The sequence below is a fragment of the Corylus avellana genome, chromosome ca11 (genome assembly GCF_901000735.1).
Source record: "Corylus avellana chromosome ca11, CavTom2PMs-1.0".
NCBI lineage: Eukaryota > Viridiplantae > Streptophyta > Magnoliopsida > Fagales > Betulaceae > Corylus > Corylus avellana.
Window position 1 is genome coordinate 3,545,284 of NC_081551.1, and position 20,958 is coordinate 3,566,241.

The window sequence follows — 20,958 nt, forward strand, 5'->3', positions numbered from 1 at the left end:
TTGCTATGTAAAACGTGGAAAGTAATATTTGACCTCAAAAGTAAAGCCCTTTCATACCAGATCCTTTTTATCTCCCACCGTAGACCAACTCACTGGGAACTCCTTTTAAGGTAAACCCAAAATTCTTGTCTCGTCTCGCAGCCCTCTTAGTATGGACCAAGTAACTTGGGAGCTGGGCACAAAGGACAGTTTGCACTAATAAAATTTCAAACCTGAAATCATGAAAAGCACTCAAAGTCATGGCTTCTACCAACTTACCCAACCCCTTTGGGGTTTAAATGTTGGAACATTATTTTGGGCCCACTCAATACTAATGCAGTGGATATTGGCGATGGCCTGGATGCAATGGCGGATACAAAGGGGGCGGACAGGGGCTCCCGTTCCTCCAAGAGTTTTTGAATTTTTTATTTTTTGAGGGTATTTTTTTAGTTTTATTGACCCTAGTCCTTAATTACTACTTATTCACCCGTCCCTACTCTTCTTCTTCTTCTACCCATCTTAATACGAATTTTTAGATCTGTCACTGCCAGGATACGTGAAAATTAACGTGTAGCTACCAGTTTTGCATGAAAAATCTACTTGTAGGATGCAGTAACTGGCCGATTGCATGGCATCCCGGCAGCTTCTTCGAAGACGGAACAGTTTTGAGCTTAGGGAAAACATTTGTTGCATCAATGTTAGCAGTTGATCAATACTAGATACTTCTCTAAGCTCTTGAACGATTGATAATTACCATTAGGAGTAATTAATTGAAATGCACTTAAAAAAATGTCATGATTTCATGCATAGACCAGTTTTTGCTGTAAATCCTATTATAAAATATAGTTTATTTTTGTTGCTTCTTCTACTATAGTACTATTCTACCATAGTCAATGAATGATTATTAGGTGCCTAACGTACACCGGAAGAAGTAGAAGAACAATTCAAGTCTTTATAAACCTCGTCCAACCATAACATCATTTGCATGAAGAAATCAAATCATGAGCTGCTGTTTTTCACTTCAAAATTATTGTTGGCGATTAAATAATTGATAAGTCTCCAGCTCACCTCCCACATGGCTATAATAACAACTGATCAAACATCATCATCAACCGATCATACTTCCACATGGTGCCATGTACGTCTCCAACATAGAGTACTGATTGACTGAAACATATATATCCAGGCCAAGAGAAATTAAGAAGATCGAAACCCCACTAATTGGTGATTTCTTGGTTGACTTTATAACATGTAAAAGAATTTCATTTTTATTAGAAAAGAGATTCTCGTGGATGCGATATCTACGGTTCAACCTAAGAAAATAAAATCTGGCATTGATTGTCCGATAGACACGTGATGGTGGGATCAGAAGAAGACCTAAGTTTCAACGTACCCAATTATTGCCTGGTGTTTCATCTACCACTGCACGCCGCATTGGCAACTAACTTCGACCGCTTGCGTATATTTGTTCACCTAGATTTCTCATGCAAAAGACACCACCCTTTCATTTTTTGGGGGGCTCTGATCACTTAGGTAACATTAAACTAGAAGAAATTAATATATTACAATTTTTGACATGTGCATCTACAGTTTTTTCAACTACATAACAACAGGCACATGAAAGAATGGGAAGAAGAATATATTAGTCGGAGACTTGCCGAGAGTGCCGACAACGGAAAGATCAAGATCTCCGATGATTAAGTTAGCAAGGGTGAAATGAAATTTTTCTCTGAAAATGCTAACTTGATTAATGGTTGTGTGCCTACTTGAAATGAGTATTTTTCCTTCTCTTTCGCGGGGTGCTCGCCTAAGGAATATGCCTCCGTCTTATCGTGGGGCCAAATTATGACATGACGTTTTGCATGTGCTGGACTTCGCATGCTTTGACAGTTATGACAAGACCGAGGGTGGTTATCTCCGGCTCCACCCTATATGCAGCTGGAATTGGGTGCTAGTATTATATATGTATTTGTTTAATTATTAGAAGGTTACAATATTTCACTCCTGGCCTTTACTCGTTGCCGTTTTGACTCTATCCTTATCTCTCAGGGAACCATCCCAAGAAAAGCAAAGCACGCAACATTTGAGTGCAACATTTTTATATTCGCAGTACGTGTTCTTTGAGGAGGCCGCTGACCATTTTTATAAATAAACAGTAATAAAACGTCACAAGTAGATAACTTTTCACCCAGAGAAAAACAAAATTATATATGGCATTGGCAGGCATAGACCGTCATTGAGGACTTGAAGACTTGAAGATCTCTGTGCTTAATTTCGTTGTATATATCTTCGTATATGTTTTGTCATTCACTGTCTAGCTTTTAAGCCATCAAAATAGCAGTAAAAGTCAAATCTTTTTCGCCATCAATCAGGACCGCTTTTGGAATTTGGAATTTGGAAATGGAAGGTTGCATTCATTTGTGTTTCATTAGTAAGTGATGACTTATCTTGTTTCTTCAGTTCTGGTTTTGGAGTATTAGGGAGGGTTGGTACGTAGTGGCACCATGAACAGTGATCATCCATGGCTGGCCCATGATCAATTAAGTAGGGTCTCCTCCTCTTCTTTCAATATGGTCGGTCAAATCATTTTCAAACATTAAGTGGGTTTGTGCTAAAATTGGTAGGCTTTAATCATAATCGTCTATATATTAATCAATGGCAAAATTAAAAGATTTCCTACTCGAGCCGCCCTATTTTGACTGATGTGACGTGTTTTAAATGACCATTTTTCTTCTTCTTTTAATTTAACATGAAAAGTCAACATAAAATACGTCAAGTCAGTTGGTGTGAAAATGTACGCCGACAAATAATGGAAGGCTACTTCTGTTCATCCCATATTTAGAATGCCATATATGGCCTTTGCTTTATTTCGTTCTTTCAATAATCTCCAATGATCATTAGGCATAGATACTAATCATCCACACATAAATACAGAAGCCAAACTCAAATGCAAATACTAAATTAATAAATGAGGAAATTCTACAAGGCTGCTCTCCAACACCTTGCTTTTGCAGCTTCCAAACATGAAAATTAAATCCTTCACAACTAATATAATGTTTTTTTTTTCCTGCGGAGCCCAACAATTTCCAGGATTTTGGAAGTTGCTCTTAATTGTAGGAGACCATCAAGATTGCTAGCTAGCATTGCAATAGGGTGGCCCCCTGCAGCACAAGGTTTGGTGGATGACACGCGCCACATTTATTGATCACTACCAAATACATCAAGATTGCCAATCGTAGAGAAATGATGGGGGTGCTTTGGAGCTTTCTAAAGGCTTAAAGAAGCCAGACGCTGAGTCCCGATTCTTCTCTTTCTGAGTCGATCTGCAACGATGAAGGCAAGCTCCAGAGACTGAGAAGCGTTGAGCCTTGGGTCACAGTGTGTGTGATAGCGTGAGCTCAGGTCGTCGAAAGTCACTGTCCTTGACCCTCCAATGCACTCTGTCACATTCTGCCCAGTCATCTCCAGATGAACTCCACCTGGGTGGCTCCCTTCTTGCTCATGCACATCGAAGAATGCTCGCACCTCAGCCTATAACCAGGAAATTATTACATTATGGTCATGATTTGGTAAAAACAAACAAAAATAGAAAGAAAGAGAGAGAGGGTCTCTTGGGGGACCAAACAACACTTGGACTATTTAAAGGATAATTGACGTAAACAATGTTTAAACTTATAATCTATACTCTCATACCATATTAAATCACTACTTATTTCAAAAGTTCAAGCTGATAGAAAGAGGTGAATGTAATAATTTAACTAATATTCTAATAAGAACCGCCTCAAAGACTATTAGACGGCCACATGTTGATTAAATCAACTCTCTTCTTCAGTGGAACCCTTTGGTAGAGTAACAGTTAGCTTTGACTTGGACCGTTCACCAACCAGCCGGTAGGTAACATGAGAGAATTGAGATCAACCAATGCGTTAACCACGAAACATCTTTTACTCTACTCCAGTGTTTTTGTCAAAGAATGATAATGACTTGGATTGTTCACCTAGCAATGATTACTTATTACAGATATGATATTTAAGCTACAGATTAGCTACTAGAGGTTAGTAATATTGATTTCCACGAATAGTAATAAAATTATAAACGGGTCTTTTTGGGGAGGACAGATATTTGATTGTATTTCTTCCAACTATATTAAGGTTAACTAAAAAAGAAATCTAATGACTGCATTCTACTCTTTTGACATTTACCCCACCTAACAAGACAGACAGGCATAATGCTATATCAGAAAAATCAAGAACTATGTTGACCAATTTGATGCCAAATAATAAGAATAAGTTGGGAAAGAAATAGTACCAAAATTGCATCAAAGGGACGGGTTTTAAGTCCACATGGTGCCTTGATGGTGTTTCCATGCATTGGGTCACAGACCCAGGTCACGATTTGCCCAGCCCGGCGGACACCCCTAATCAAATGGGGAAGCTTAACTCGCATGTTCTCAGCACCCATTCTTGCAATTATAGTAATTCTTCCTGGCTTGTTGTGGGGGTTCAGGATCTCAATGAGTTTAACTAGATCATTTGGATCCATTTTGTTGCTCACCTGCATAAAAAGGATTCACCTTTAGCCATCTATTTTTTCTTGCAGCAACAAAATTATTACCAGAACCAGGTAACCAACCATCACATGGACAAGAATATTTTCATTTATGGACAAGCACAACAAAATATAGGCTCAACAACTTAAATGTTGGCTGTAACTGTAAGTCAGATAGGATTAGGATGAGCATATTCGACAAAAGATGTGGACATCATTGATGGGTATAAACATTTTGCTAATCAGCACATTGGTAGCTGATCTAACAAAAGTAGTAACGGTATTGAAGTAGGTAGTGATAAAAAATATCATCACTCATTATTTAGAGTCAATTATTGTTTTTCAGAAGACCAAGCCCTAATTCTACCATAAATGATGAGAATAACTAGTAAAGGTAGATAAGATTAAACAGAGCACATGCCACAAAAGCTTCCTTCCCTTTTCCCAGGAGAAAGGTTTGAAGATTAGAAACACACTTGGTCATTGTGGAAATAATCAAATTGATTTTAGAAATTTACATGTTGTAATAGTATGATATAGAACTAACAAATTATATTTATCTCATCTGATCTAAGAGATGAACAGTGGATGTGATAATATAGCAGGCAATAACAACTAGAACTATCAAAAGTTCAAGAAAGGCTCCATTACACATACCTTGATGCCAAGGGGATTGGCAATTCCTCTTAGGAACTCTACATGGGCACCATCCAGTTGCCGGGTGCGCTCCCCAACCCAAACCATGTGCGCAGAGCAATCATAATGCAGGCCGGAAGTTGAATCCTTCCTAGTGAGTGATTGCTCATAAGGCAAATGCAAACACTCATGGGAGGTCCAGAATTCAGTTGTTCTCATTACAGGGTGGTCAACTGTAAGTCCAGCGGCAGCCATGAATCCTAGGGCCTCATCAACCCGGCCAGCGAGTTCGTGGTACCTGTTCAATTAACCATTCCAACAACAAAACATGTTAAAACTTGAATGGATCTTGAATCACCAAATTAACCTCCAATCAATGGCACAATTTGATTATTTCAGGTGCAATTTCTAGCATATGCTTCAAAATCATCGCATAATCAAAGGCTCATTGGTTACAAACTAAATGTTAAATATTACAAGTGTGTTTTCAATGGATACATGAAACCAAGAGAGGTCTAACATAGCATTACCTATCTCCCTGCTCGCTGTGCTCCGCGAAATCAAGATTCCATTCACTAAGCCTCTGGATTGCAGCATATCCTCCGGTGGCAAAGGCCCTAAGAAGGTTGAGAGTCGCCGCGGATTGACAATAAGCCCTGATCAATCTCTCAGGGTCCGGAATCCTTGATTTCTCAGTAAAATCGTCACCATTTATGTTGTCCCCTTTGTAACTTGGCAGCTTCACACCATCCTTCTCCTCAAATGAATCGGATCTTGGCTTCGCAAACTGACCCGCCATTCTCCCAACCTAAACCACGCCAAACCCGCAATTCTCAATCAAAACCCAAATCTTAAAAATCATTGAATGATCATATATAATTAGCAAAAAACTTTATAGATCCCACATAAAACTATCAAACACCTACAATTCAAAACCAATGCTACTACACAATCAACCAAAAACACACGCACAAGCACGCCAAAATAGAAAAACTTAAAAGCCCAAGAACAGCAATACCGACCCTAATGACAGGAACTTGACCGCCGAACATAAGAACAGCACCCATCTGAAGAAGCACTCTGAAGGTGTCCCTAATGTTGTTTGCATTGAACTCCTTGAAGCTCTCTGCGCAGTCCCCTCCTTGCAGGAGAAACGCGTTGCCCATGGCGGCCTCTGCCAGCTTCTCCTCCAGGTGCCTGGCCTCACCGGCAAACACCAGCGGCGGGAAGGCCTCGATGGTCTTCAGCACCGTCTCCAGCACCTGCTGGTCCGGGTACTCCGGGAGCTGCAAGGCCGGCTTTGACTTCCAGCTGTCCACCGTCCATTTGGAAGGCGACGCCACAGGGGGCGGCTTGGTGGAGGGCTCGGCGGCGTGGACGGCCGAGATGCGAGTGAGTGGCTTGGCGCTGTGCGTCTTGGTGGCGGTGGGGACGACAGAGAAAGTGGGTTGGTGGTGGTGGCGTGGAGTTGACAGATTATGGGTGTTTCCGTACAGTGACTTTGACGAGAGGGTTGCTGTGTTTGAGAGAGCCATTGCTTAGCAAAAATGTCTCTCTCCCCTCTCTTTTCGTTTTCTTCCTTCTTTTTTTTTCGAGAGAGAGGGATTCTATTATATGTTTCTGTGCGTTGTGTTGGAGGATTTGTAAGGGGGTTTTATAGGGGCTTTAGACACGAAGAGACTCGGGGTTCGGTGGAGGCAGGGGGGCTTCAACAGTCAAAGGAAGCGGGTAGTTAGGAATTGGTGAGCAGGGGCATTCCCGTAATTGCATAAGCAAGCCATACGATGCACATGGGGAATGGTGGTTTCGTAAATAACTGGAAATCGGATGGTAATATGTATGGTTCATGTCATATCGTGCACTTTAATACCCACCCACCCTGGGCCACCCACCCCGTGGTACAAAATTTTATTCTTTTTTTAATTTTTTATTTTTCTGGGAAAGATGCCGCCACATTTGATTTATTACCTACCAAACAATATTATGTCATATGGGATTTTTAGGTGTCAATGTCATACTATACTTTTTTTTTTTTTTACTTGAGTACCTCTTGACCCATTGTACATGGTTGTACATGCAGGATATTGTTGGAAGGAGTAATGCTATATATTAATATTTTATTATATTAATGTTGCATTGTTAACTTATTAATTTAAAAATAAAAAATAAAGGTGCATTCATTCATTTCACACTAGTTTTGGTTTAGCGTGTTTTAAGTGATTTTTCTTTTGTACTTTTCAAGTGCCATAAGCCGATATAAAATGAATTTCAAGAGTAATATTGTTCATGTGAAAATAATCAAATAATTATAAGTTCGACACTTAACAAACATGACAATCGGGGACCATATTTAGAAGCCTCTCTTTGAAAGGAGTAGTAACTCTCCTAGAAATTAAGTATCACCATCACTCTCCGTCAAAAAGCTCTCTATTCAGTTTTTCATCTTAACGAATTTATTGACTTAAAGCATTAGAGTGTCTCGGTTCCCTTGAAGACCACCAATTTTTTAGTAATCTTTATTTTGCAGGAATCCTATCCACAGTCCAACCACCCAAAAATCTGTTTCAACAGATATAATATGATTTTTCATTATCGGTGGAATGGAAATGATTTATTTTACGATCAAAATATGTGGCAATATATTTACCATGTAACAACATAAGAAACATTAGATATGTAAAACTCAAACATAGACTATAAATTATGAGAATAAGGATCCCCTCTTTTTCAAATGAGGAGGAATTTAAATGACCTATTTTACAGTTAATATTTTGTTTGAGAAATGTTACGCACATTCCTACTGCCAACACTTCCTAATTAACGTGGCACTAAAAATCATTGAATCTAAAATTAAACCGTGATTCATCCAAAATTTAATGATAATTTTTAATGTTATATCAGGAAATTTGCACTTGAGAGTGCGAAAATAAAAGTGTATGTACTATTTCTCATTTTGTTTTGTTACATGTAATACTGTACATTGTATTGTACCACGTCATTTAAAATTTTAAATATATATTAGAACTTTAATTAGGGCTATAATTTAATTAATAAGTAAGATAGTGAGACTATGAGAACTTTGCATATTTGTTGAGGAATGTTCGTTGGAACCACAAGATTTTCAAGTTTTCTAATGACCAAAATGGCTCCCATTAGGTGGTGAATTAAGAGACAAGTGAGAATATCGTAAGAGAATCTTCTCATCGCATTAATTTATCGATCTCGCATCTCTTAATAAATAAATGTTTAGCACTCTTTTTAATGGATTATCTATGATTTGCTCTTAATAATTAATATATAATTTTTTATTTTTAAAAAAATGCCACGAGTAGATATATAGAAAACCGGAAATTTAGGGAAAGTCATTACTAAATGGACAGAAATTTCTTCTAAACCTGTATGGAGGAAATATCCTTTAATTCATGTAAAATAGTACGAAGTGTCTATAAATATTTAAAAGGCATATTAAATTCTTAAATTTATTAATAGCAATTTACTAATTTAAACTAGATTTAATGTATCTTTTAAATGTTTATAGACACTTTGTACTATTTTACATGGATTGAAAGATATTTCTTCCATACCGATTTGAAGGAATTTTTGTCTGTTTGTGAAGAAATTAATTAATTAAGTTTTGAAGTTGAACCTTACCAACCAAAAAAGAGAAAATTGGCCATGGGAATTATAGTCAATCGGATATTCACTCAAAAGATGCTTGAGTTAAAGAGATTTTTTTTTTTTTTTTGAGCGGAAAGGCTACTTTTCAACTTGTAACTTTTTAAGCATGTGAGGCGACCCTTTATTCAGCCACTAGTCTACTATTTTTCCTGAGGTTTCAAGAACAAGAATTAAGACATAGGGCAAACATGGTAGGGCATGGCATGTGAGTGTAGGAGAAGGTCTAATCTCTGTTTTGGTAGGTGTTTGAAGAGTTTAGATTTTTAATTTTTTTTTTTTTCTTAAGGGTGTTCGGGTATTTAATTTGTTTGGACGAGTGAAACCCTTCCTGCACTTGCATGGGTATTGCATTGAATCTCTACGAGTCTACTCTAAACATGGTAATTTTTCCCAAAAAGACCGGGCCTATGTGTATATTGGAAATTCCGAGTTTTTGTCTAGTTACCAAGTCTATCAAGCTTAGGGGTTGAAAAGAGTAATGGGTCATAATTTTTTTTCAATTGATTGTTCGAATTGTATGCAATTTGAGTAGCTCTATAAAGTAGGGGGTTCACATTCTGGTTGTTCGGGACAAGTGGACTCTGCAACCCTCTCTATGTGAGAATTGCTCAAATTACGTGTAATTTGAACACTCAATTGTAAAAGGAGATAGGGATCCCGTACACTTAAATTTCTCAAATTTAAACTTGCCCCAAATAGATAATTAAAGTGCAGAACCCTTTTGTTCATAGCATATGAGCCCCACAATCATCAATCTCTCTCAACCATAGTATTGGTGGTCTATAAATACGCTAAGACTTTACCATAAAATTATTCTTGAAAATCTAAAGATCTTGAGCCCTACGATCGAATATTGTGTTTGATCAACACTTAATGAGACAATATTAGATGTGTTAGACGTTAGAACGAACAAGAAGATTAATTAGGGCCTATAATTCCTCCAATCACTTTCAAAACATGTGCTGGGTTTAATTTGTTAACATCAAACTTCTTGAATCAATATCTTGGGATGCATGTCATCCAATTGTTTTCTCTCGCCGGTGTTAAAATATCAAAAATTTCGCCATTTTGGGATATTATAATGTAAATTAGATGGCTAAAAGTCATCCAATTAATTTGTCTATGGTCAACTACTTCTCATTCATTTCTATCCTCTTATCCTATTCCTATCCCATCTGTAACCTGATGAATTTGCCATCGAGAAAAACATGAATGAAAAATATATTAAGATTAAAGATTAAACTAAACATATTAAAAAGGACAGAGTTTTCTTTTAAACTAGGTTGGAGGAACTTCCTCCAACTCAGTCTATAAAAATGACATGTGTCATTTGAACATGTGAGATGCACATATTTTTTAATGGTAAGGACAAAGTTGTAATAAATAATATTAAAAACTCATCTGTATCGTACAGGTTATTAAAAAAATAGACATATATCATTTTTATAGATGGGATTAAAGGAAGTTCCTCAAACCTAGTTTAAAGGAAAACTCTGTCCTATTAAAAAATAAAACTAGCCTTATATTCAATTCATATAAGCAAATTATTGACCGTACATTAATTGGGTATCAAACAAGTTAAATTTTTGGATTGTTCACCAACTGTTTGGACTTTTAATTTTAATTTTTTAATTACTTTTTTCTTTTTAAGAAATAATAAAAATCATTAGCTATCTCATCTTTTACTGAGTTTTACCCATATTCGTACCGTAAATAAGTGAATTTATCATTAATTATGTGAGACCCACATGCGAATTCACAAATCTAATAACAAATTTACAAAAGAGCTAATTGAATTAGTTAAAACAATGATGTGTAATATGTCTCTAAGAAAAAAGAGTCTCTACGAAAAAAGAATTTTAAAAACCGGGATAGGCTTCTATGTTTTATCTCTGGCCATCTTTTTTTTTTTTTTTTTTCCCTTGCAATACAAAGGAGAAGATATATATTCCTGAGAAATAAGCATTATTTTTTATACTTTGTATTACACTATAAAATATAGAAGATATATATTGGTTGCTTCACCAAAAGTTCCAAACCAATAGATTGACATAAAAATGCAAAGCTTTCCAAACTCGCCAAACTATCTACAATCCTAGGGATCGTCAAACTTGACTTCCTCCAAAAAGTGAAACTTCGCTGACTGACAGACGGAGACGACGTTGTGTTGTGTTGTGTTCGATCTGCATGGCACTTTCTTGTTGCATATTATATATTATATATATATAAGCTGACGCTTAACAAATTTCTGTACTTCAAAAGAGTTGAACGTCGTCTGCATTGGCGGCTTTGTGGCTTGGAGGTGACTTAAATCTTCACTAAAATGGAGTATTTTGGGAGACTCTTGTACAAAGAGCAGGTGTAACACCCCGTCTTACATCATGAACACCGCGTAACGTTTTGTGGTATTGGAGTAATGCATGATGTGGTTAAAACGAAGACGTTAATGATTTAGAGAGGGAGATTATAACAGATCAATCTCACGTTAAGAAAATAAATTTATAAGTGAGGTTAAATTCACTTTACTCCCTAAAATTTTAGGAGTTTTTCAATTCGAATCCCAATGTTTAAAAATTAGCAATGTACCCCTCTAATGTTTCAAAAAATCTTCAATTCAAACCCTTTGTTACTAATTTCTATCTAATTGGACAGAAATCATCCCACGTAAGTTTTGATGCCCTCTATTCCAATTTTGCCCTCATTAAAACCTATAAAATTATGTAATTATCCTCATTAAAACCTATGAAATTGAGGGTAATTACGTAATTTCATAAGTTTTAATGAGGGTAAAATTGAAATAGAGGGCGTCAAAACCCCACGTGAGACGCACGTAGGATGATTTCCGTCTAACTAGACGGAAATTAGTAACGGATGGTTTGAATTGAAAATTTTTGAAACATTAGAAAGACATATTGCCAATTTTTAAACATTGGGGTTCGAATTAAAAAATCCCTAAAACTTTAAGGAGTAAAATAAAATTTTCCCTTATAAGTAATTATAGGGAACTTCAATTACCATTTGACTGATGATCTTTTAGAGTTATAGTCCAGATGTGGTCTTTTATGTTAAGCAACCAAATAACATGGGGGCATTTTACTTAATGAAATGTTACGGTTTTTCTTTTTCTTGATGTCCTAAGGTCTTAAGTTGTTTTCTACAACAAAAATAAAAAAAATTACCACACCGGAACTGTAACATTCCAGTATATGCCTCCTTGGGACTTGACTATACTAGTTTTTTCCTCCCGGCCGATAAATAACTCCAACTCCCACCCACGATTTGTCTCCAGCATCCAACTAAATTTCAACTGCAACTAATTGCTTTTCATAGAATCTTTCATACGCTGCATAGGAATCTGTAGTTCAATCATGATCCGGGAGAACCGTTCCAGGCTAGAATATTCCATCACCAAATTGTTTGAAAATCATCTTTCTCTTTACATGATAAATGATAGTGAGAGAGGCAAGAAGGCAATTGCTAAAGCTAATAACTGTGTACGGTTCATATAATCATATGTGTTCTTGTCTTCCAACAAGATTTCTTTTTCTCAACAAGATGTCAACCTGTAAGATCAGTAGTAGTACTGATCCCCCGTTCAACAATTTGATTGTCCGGCGCAGTGCCATATAATATAAAGGAGTTTATATAGTTTTTTTATTTTATTTTATTTTTTTTAATGTTAAAGAAAACTTGTTAGAGATCTTATGGAAGAATATTTAAATATGAAATATTCTTATTATTTTTTATTATATATTCTCTGTTGTTATATTAGTTAGGTTTTATTTTTTTTATTTTTTATGGGCAGTTAGGATTTTAGTTCAAAAAATAATGATCTCATTCAATAAATTACTCCAAAAATTGATCACCCCATAGCATCGGAAAATGTGATGAAAACTATATATATATTAAAAATTTCCACCCGCCTGCTCGTGTCCAAGTTTGATTCATCGATTGCCTCCATACCATTAATTAATTAGACATATATTAAATGAGAAATGTTAAAGGCCCAACTTTTTTGCCCAACAAAAGTCTAACTTTTACCTTCTTTTTTTTTTCTAAAAAAAAAAAATGGAAAATGGAAAAAATGTCTAAAGCAACCCTATCTATTTTTGGCCTTTCTTTTATTTAGTATTTTTTAAAAAATAAAAAATGGTATTTTTCTTCATAATAATGACATTTTCTTAAAAAAAAATGACATTATTATGAAAAAAAATACAATTTTTCATTTTAAAAAAAATACCAAATAAAAGAAAGACAAAAAATAGATATGGTTGCTTCAAACATTTTTTCTATTTTTTATCTTATTTTATTTTTTAAAAATAAATAAGGTAAAAGTTGGACTTTTGTTGGGGAAAAAAGTTGGGTCCCTATCATTCCTCATATTAAATTGAAATATTGGAAGTTAATTTAATTTTGCGCATGTCATAATTCTTAATTAAGACGTAAAAAGAGAAGTATTTTTTAGTTAATTAATAAACTAATATCTATATTAAATTGAAATGGAAGTTAGCAAAACACAACAAAAAAAAAAAAAAAAAAATTGAAGATGAACGACCGACAGCGAAAGACGAATGCAAAATCAAAGACCACAGTACCAAGTTGTAAGATGTACCCAACATTCCAAACGCGTAATGTTGTTTCGGAAAAAGAAAAGAAAAGAAAAGAAAATCCTATTTTCAAAAAAACAAAATAGGTTAGGAACCTATTATGATAAATTACTATTTACTTACTTATCCTACATTTTTAAATTAGTATTTCGATTTTTTGGAGAGAATAACTTCTTCTATTAATTCATGAAAAGATAATAAGACAACTAGAACCCCAAAGCTCTAAATTGAAAGAGTAGAATACTCTAGAGTAACATCTATTAGTAGTTCGAATAATAATAGATGCACATTGCTCATCCAACAGTAGCAACAATGGCAAGTCCAGTAATAATAGTGGTGATGATTTTGTAAATGAGGATCATGACAATTTCGCTAACCATATTAATGATGGTAACTTTTATTAGTAAATATAGTCAAAAGAATAACGATGGTAATAAGTCATTAATATGAAGGATCACATAAAATAGAGAAAAGATTGAGTGATTAAAGGAGAGAGGATATGATAAATGGTTAAGCCTTTGTTAAATGTTGAACCATGTATTGATGGGAAAATAAGGTATATTGTTCATGGTTGGGTGAGCTTTCCATATATGAAGCTTTGTGTAAGGTTTTGTTTTCTAGATATTTCCTACTATCATGAAATATATAGGAACAATATGGGTGAGATGAGAAATTTCCTTATCTCCCTCTCCTTGTTTATATTGGATCAATCCTCTTTTTATGGTTGGAAAGCATTCATCCAGCAGTAGAGAAAGATAAGAGGAAGAGAATGAGTTTCCATGGATTATCCTAAGGAGCAAGATAGCAATGTGAAAGAAAAGAAGAGAAAAAATTGATGCAAGATCACTTCTTTTACCTTAGGCAGTGGGTTATCAAATGGGTAGGTGAGAAATAAGACTTTAATTTGCTCTTGAATTTCTCATGCATATATGGTTTTTGCTTCTCAAATGTACAAGTTGCTGGAAAAGAGATTTAGACTATTGATGTGTATTAATGGTTGAAATTATCTGAGAGGGTGACTTGTTAAGGCTCAATAAACTTAGTTGAGGTTTAACTATTCAGCTTATTGCATACAAACTCCATGTTAGATCCCCTTTGACCCATTCAATATGTCAAGCACGCAATGTATGGTCATTGTAATACCCCATTCTAAACTAGGATAAAGAACATAAAGGACAATGGTTAAGGTGGAAATTAGGAAAATGAGTCAGTTAGTGAAATCTATTTAGGATCGTTCTAATAGTGGAAAAATATCATTTGAACGATATGCCATGTGGGGAGCCACATGGATTGTAGAGGAAAAGCTATTGTTCAAACGATATAAAGTAACTGTTCAAACGATATGGCACGAAGCCAAGTAAAATAAATTGAAAAAAACCATCATTCAAACAACATGAGTATCATTCTAACGATGATAGATTGCATGCAATTTAGATAAGTTTAAAATTCTTCCACCATTGAGGAAGATCACAACAAGCTAAATATGAGCATTAGAGTTGCAGAAGCTACCCAAAGGAGACTTATTCTAGACATCGTAACAAACACTAGCGACTATTTGGTTTTTTAGAGCCACCAAAGAGAGAGAGAGAGAGACAGAGAGATAGAGAGTAAAGGGAGAAGAGATGAAGAGGGAAGGAAAGGGCTTTCTTTGAGATTTTGGAGTCAATAAGAGATATTCTCTTGCCCATGGCTCAGTTATTTTGTCGATAAATTACTGCCTTTATATTTTTGGGTAGTGTGGTTAACACTTAACATATTTGTGTGTGTGTGTTGAAATGGGTAAATATGAAAGTTTTTTTTTTTTTTTTTTTTTTTAAATAATAATAATAAAAAACCCTATCTTTTTAGTAGGAAATGTTCTACTCGAACTAGAAGGGACCAAAGTCAAGCCTTGAGGAGTTTTTGGTGAAAGAAAAATGGTAAAGATGAAAAAATTGGGAGCTTTATGCATAGATTTATAAAAGATCTCACATTTAAGCCTTAAATAATGTTAAACCATAAGAAATAGTGAGCCTTTTGGAGTTTTAGAGCCTCTAGAGGTCCTGTAGGAAAATTTTCAAAGGTAGGAGACAACCCACAAAAATCGAGAGGAATTTGTGTAGGACTTTTACTATAAATGTGAGTAAACTTACTTGAAACTGCCTACTATGATTTTCAAGCATACGAGTATTGGAGTATTGGCACTAGATTGGCCAACATAGTATGAGATAAATTTAAGTACCCAAAAATCGATCCATTTGAACTTTGCCCATAAAATCTATATTCATTTTAAATGAAATGGAGTGAACTCATATCCATCCCCATCACTCCATCAGCATACGGGTAGCTAGGTAGGCCAACGTCTATTTATTCACAACTGTTTTGCTTTGCCCCCTTCTTTTTGGCCTTTTGGGTGAGATCGCTTTCAAGCGTTAAACTGAGCTGAGTAAAACCAACGTACCCGGATAGAGCCCCGCGCGCGAAGCCGCAAGCCATCGAATCCATCGCCAGAGCCCCTTTCTCTGTGCAGCTCCTCCAAACCCTGGCCATGTCCTCCCGCCCTCCAAATCCACAACAGCACTGACCCTCTGAAACTCCCGCTCATAGCCACAGTCCCAGCAAAAATGCCACTCGCACTCCAAAACCTCGTCACGAACTCATCCTCTCGTTTCACCCTTTACTTCCCTCCCAAAACCCCTACTTGCTCTCGCCATCTCACAACCCCCCTGCATTCCCAGAAGTCAACCCACAAACCCCTACGCCTATACACTCTCACTTCCTCCAAGACCCACCACCGAACTCGTCTCCGAGCTTACGAATCCGACACTACCTTACACAGAAACGACATCGTCGGTGGAGGTTTCGATTTCGATTCGTTTCTTTCGATTGCCGAGTTGCTCTGTCTCGTTTCGTCGGCGGTGGCCGTTTCGGTCGGTGTCGCGGCGAGTCTGGGCTGGAAGAAGGCGGTTCTGGTGGAAATGGGGAACAGGGTTTCGGTGTGGGGGGTCGTACTGTTGGCCGGTGGGGTTGTAATTGGCGCGTGGATTCGGAGGCGGCAGTGGAGGCGCGTGTGCCGGGAGACGGTGAAGGGTGGGGTGGAGGTGAACCTGCTGGAGAGGGTTGAGAAATTGGAGGAGGACCTACGGAGCTCCGCGACGATCATTCGGGTCATGTCAAGGCAGCTTGAGAAGTTGGGGATAAGGTTTCGGGTCACGCGCAAGGCTCTCAAGGATCCCATTGCTGAGGTAATTGAAGCATGATGATTCATGGGTTGCTCTTAGTTTCGTTAAATTTTATTTTAACTTATTGAAAATTGTTTCAATTTTCATGCAACAAGGCAAGAGAAAAATTTCCGCTTGATGATGGGATCGAATGCTGCTTTGCTAGCCTGCTAGGAACCATGTGATTCAATAGAATCATATGATCAAATGGAAATATGTCCAAGTTGGGAAGATGTTGAGAAAATTTAAAAATTTAAACTTGGGGAGTAACAAGTGTAAGCTAGAGATAAAAAAATAATAATAATAATAATAAAAAAAAAAAAAAAAAAAACAATAGAAGAAAAAATGAATCTATGATTGAGGACCTTCATTCACCTCGAGTTTGACTAGTGGAGTATTATAGGAGAAGATATATATAAAAATCAGTTTGGAATTGCACTTTTCAAGATAAGGAAATATTGTGATGGATTTCTTGATAAGGGTGTTTTGTGTCGTTGGTTTGTTTATTTATCAAGTTATAAATTGTGCTGCTTTGGTTAGTAGAGTCTGGCTATGCCCTAACTATAAGCTGTTTAACACTCTATATGTGCTCAGTCGTACAATGATTGCTTAATTGTATATATGACAACCTTGCTCCAGTATTTGGGTAGGGAATGGCTTTTAAAACTCAGACCAAACACATTGTTGTATCTAATTGTTTACATATGGAACCATACACAGTTGTGAACGTTTTTACCCATTAATTCCAACAATTAGTATAATTAATTTGTATCAAGCTGGCACATACAAGTCAGTGGGTTCAAGTCTTGATTGTATACCTCCCTTCTAAACCCCTTGCTTTTAGAGGACCACACTAGGTAGTAATCTTTTATGACTAATGCCAAAGTCTTTAAATTGCATAATTGTGCCTGATGGTTTGTAATCTTAAACCATTCTGTGGTCAAAATGGAAGCTTAACAGCGCATTTTGCCTTGCTTCTGTGCATAGGCGAGAACACTCAATGCATATTATAGTGCACTTAAACTTAAAAAAATATGATTATTCTGCTCCTCAGTATCAGCATGTTGCTTTTGTTAATGCATATGTGGATTTCAGTTATGGATTGATGCATTATCTATGATTTTGCCTACCCTTGTTCTAAGTTCTATTTCTTGACAAGGTTTGTAGCTCTAAGTCTGTTTTGATCCTTTTCCATCTAATCCTTTTGAAGATTGTAGAGCTAAGTAGCGGGTGGAAATTGAGTCGAAACATAGGAATATGTTAGCTCCAACATTATTTTGGTACTGAAGAAGGCAATAATTATATATGCAGACTTGCAGAATTATGTTTGCAAACATAGGACATCTAATAAGTTGTCTTATGTGATTCATATTCAAGGTAAGCTGCTTTTGTGTATGCTAGGTTTTAGTATCTTGGTTTTTGGAGGGACAATGTAGAGGGGTAGATGCGTGATTGGATTGTGTATGTCTATTTTGGACTCTAGGAATTTCAAAATAAGATGATGCTTGGAATAAGATGGACTTTTAAGTAAAAGGTAGTGGGCTATGAGTGCACAGGAGATTTAGAGGGGAGAGTAGATATGTTGACAATAGGACTATCACTCGTTGGCTTGTGTGGTTATATCCACTGGGGGCATTTTCATGGACATTGCTCTCCTGATTAGACTGGTGGCATAGTTTAATAAAATTACCAGTAAAATCACACGTGCATTCTTAGTGAAGGATTGACCACCAAGAAATAACAGATTCATGAAATTAGGGTCATAGAGAGGATATTAAGGTAATGAGTGTAGAAGGATGAAAGAATAATATTAGATGAGACTTGAAGTGGTGTTTGTTCCGGAGCTACCACTTGTTTGGAACTTTGGGCACTAGAATGTGTGTTTGCTGTCAACGGTGTTAAACAACAAAATTGGCATGGCTTATTCTAGTGGGTGTCTCTACATCTTGGAAGCACTGGTGGTAGCTCCAAATAGTGATCAAATATTAGATCATTGATTTGGATGGTTTTGGTGTATTGAAAGGCGACAGTACTGAGCCTAGGAGGATGTGTGAATTTTGTGAGTTGATGGTTAAACATTGGTGGAGTTTGAGAAGACAGATAACCTCTTAGCCTTTTGTATAAGGCCTGGCTCTTTTCTATAGGTTCATTTGGTTAGTTTCCCTTCTTCTAACCTAGATAATTGGTGTAAGGAACGGTGGATAATGATAAAAGTATTATTTATTGCCTTGTTTGTTGGTAACTAGTTTAACTAATTCAATTTTCCAGATTCTCATTTGTTATAACTTCTAACTTGACTCAACTCCTATGCCTTATTCTCAACTCAACTCATCCTAACAGTATGTTAAAAAATCTTAAAGACTGCAGCTTTGGCTCGAAAGAATTCGGAGGCCACTCGAGCATTAGCAGTGCAAGAAGACATTCTGGAAAAGGAGCTTGGTGAAATTCAAAAGATGCTGCTGGCAATGCAGGTACATATAAAAATATGTATACTAACTCTGAGGACTATGATATTTGTTTACTAGTTTAGTGAGTTATGTGAAGTGGAATATTAGATATCTGGGTTAAAGTCTGTTTGGAATTGCGTTTGAGAAATATATCTTTTAAGTTAAAAAGCGCTTTTAGGCAAAAGCTTTTGCCCAAAGTCCGTTTTGGTAATTTTTAGGCTTTTTGGACCCTTAAAAACGCTTTTAATTTTTTTATCAAACGAGTACTTTTTTCTTCAAACAGACTTTTTAGTGTTAAAAAGCACTTTTAGACCCTTAAAACGCAATCCCAAACAGACCCTTAGTAGAAATAGTAAATTGACTGCTGGTATTATTTTCTGCAAGATTTAATCTCTAGATTGGAGGATTGTCTCTGTATTTAATTTAACTTTCCTTTCTTTTTTTCTTTCTCTGCACAAAGTACACTTTTATCTCTGTTTGTAAGTTTATTCCTCTGATTTCTTGATGTATTTATTTTGTTATTTAGGATTGCGTATCAATACAATTGATGGTGAGAACTATGTATTGGTGCCATAACATGTATAATTATTATTATTGTTATTATTTTCGATGAATAAAATTTTCATTCCACATAAAGAATACAAAGTAAGTCTCTCCAGTTTTTTCAACCCCAAACCACCCTCACTCTTTGGAACACTAAGAAGGTCCCAAGCAACCATAGCTTTTGCCGAGCAAAGCTCACTCCCATTCCACAAAAATCTATTGAATTTTCTCTCAATAGCTCGGATCACCTTCTTAGGTAAAATAAAAATGTTGGACCAGTAAACTTGAATGCTATAAAGCACTGAAGTCAAGAGTTGAAACATACCATGTATTATTTCTTGAACATAATTTTTAGGTGCTAAAATGCTTTTAATCTGACTTTAGTTTCTTGATTGTGTTATCTGTAGGAGCAGCAGCAAAAACAGCTTGAGCTGATTCTTGCCATTAGCAAGAGTGGGAAGCTATGGGAAAGCAAACGGGAGCAAAATCGAGAACAAGATACAACTGAGACAAGCAATTCAGTTGAAGAGGGGTTAAAACAGAAGCAAACCCACCAAATTTAAGCTTCATTACAAACAAGGAAGACAGCTTATCATTATAAAGCAACAAATTCTGAAAGAATTTTTTAATGTTGTTCTTGCAACACGGGATCAAATTACTGCGCCTATTTTCGTCTGAAGCAGTTTGACTTGCTGGGTACCCGCATAGCTATGTCATGGGGGGCATTGCATTTTCAGCCAGGGAAATTTTCCTGGTCTTTTTACTCACCATTTTGGAGCTTGAGGGAGAGACCACAGAGAAAGAATAAAATGGAGGTGTACTTCTTGTTAACATATAGCATTGTTTTGTACCAATGAGATACAGGTCCTGCTCGCTCTTGAATCTGTTGTTGGGTGATTGATTGTATTCATTTTCATTTGTATGTAGCGGCCAATGTTTGATTTCCTTGCCATCATACTGTGAACTCAATCACTCCATTTCTTGTAAGCTGCCTTTGCTATCAGTTATTTAGTTGGTCGGAATGCAAGAAAAAAATTCTCACAATTTTTTTTTTTTAAGTTTCTCTCAAGAAGGATTAGTGTCTCATTGTCCAAATGCCTTAGGTTTTTTAACAATTGGGGCAGCTCACATAAGGGAGTTGTGAGGCCCACCTATTCCGAACAGTTTGGGGTGCGGGCTGCAGCTTCCCTCTTTGTGGGCTCGGCTATTTGAATTGTAGTACAAGTCGGGCATGCTAATTGTAGCTCAAATTAGAGTGCAATTTGGTCACGTCAATTGTAAGGTAGGGGATCACGATCCAAAACTAATAGTCCATTGCCC

At 36.4% G+C, this 20,958-nt stretch overlaps 2 protein-coding genes across 2 annotated transcripts; one reads left to right on the forward strand and one right to left on the reverse strand.

The window, feature by feature from the left end:
• Positions 1 to 2,912: 2,912 nt before the first annotated feature.
• LOC132165604 (phospho-2-dehydro-3-deoxyheptonate aldolase 2, chloroplastic) lies at positions 2,913 to 6,796 on the reverse strand. The gene is made up of 5 exons (XM_059576236.1): positions 6,186 to 6,796; positions 5,694 to 5,971; positions 5,185 to 5,461; positions 4,288 to 4,533; positions 2,913 to 3,510 (listed from the first exon to the last, which is right to left on the reverse strand). Exons 1-5 carry the CDS (start codon positions 6,696 to 6,698, stop codon positions 3,247 to 3,249), a joined length of 1,578 nt encoding a protein of 525 aa, XP_059432219.1. The 5' UTR covers positions 6,699 to 6,796; the 3' UTR covers positions 2,913 to 3,246.
• Positions 6,797 to 15,828: 9,032 nt separating this feature from the next.
• On the forward strand, positions 15,829 to 20,690 carry LOC132166763 (uncharacterized). The gene is made up of 3 exons (XM_059577643.1): positions 15,829 to 16,672; positions 19,009 to 19,119; positions 20,046 to 20,690. Exons 1-3 carry the CDS (start codon positions 16,052 to 16,054, stop codon positions 20,199 to 20,201), a joined length of 888 nt encoding a protein of 295 aa, XP_059433626.1. The 5' UTR covers positions 15,829 to 16,051; the 3' UTR covers positions 20,202 to 20,690.
• Positions 20,691 to 20,958: the final 268 nt, after the last annotated feature.

Coding starts and splice junctions, on each gene's coding strand:
- LOC132165604 (XM_059576236.1), bottom strand. CDS start 6,698: ATGGCTCTCTCAAACACAGCAACCCTCTCGTCAAAGTCACTGTACGGA. Junction 5,462..5,693: donor CACAGCGAGCAGGGAGATAG/GTAATGCTATGT, acceptor TTAATTGAACAG/GTACCACGAACTCGCTGGCC. Junction 3,511..4,287: donor GTCCCTTTGATGCAATTTTG/GTACTATTTCTT, acceptor TCCTGGTTATAG/GCTGAGGTGCGAGCATTCTT.
- LOC132166763 (XM_059577643.1), top strand. CDS start 16,052: ATGCCACTCGCACTCCAAAACCTCGTCACGAACTCATCCTCTCGTTTC. Junction 16,673..19,008: donor TCAAGGATCCCATTGCTGAG/GTAATTGAAGCA, acceptor AAAATCTTAAAG/ACTGCAGCTTTGGCTCGAAA. Junction 19,120..20,045: donor AGATGCTGCTGGCAATGCAG/GTACATATAAAA, acceptor TGTTATCTGTAG/GAGCAGCAGCAAAAACAGCT.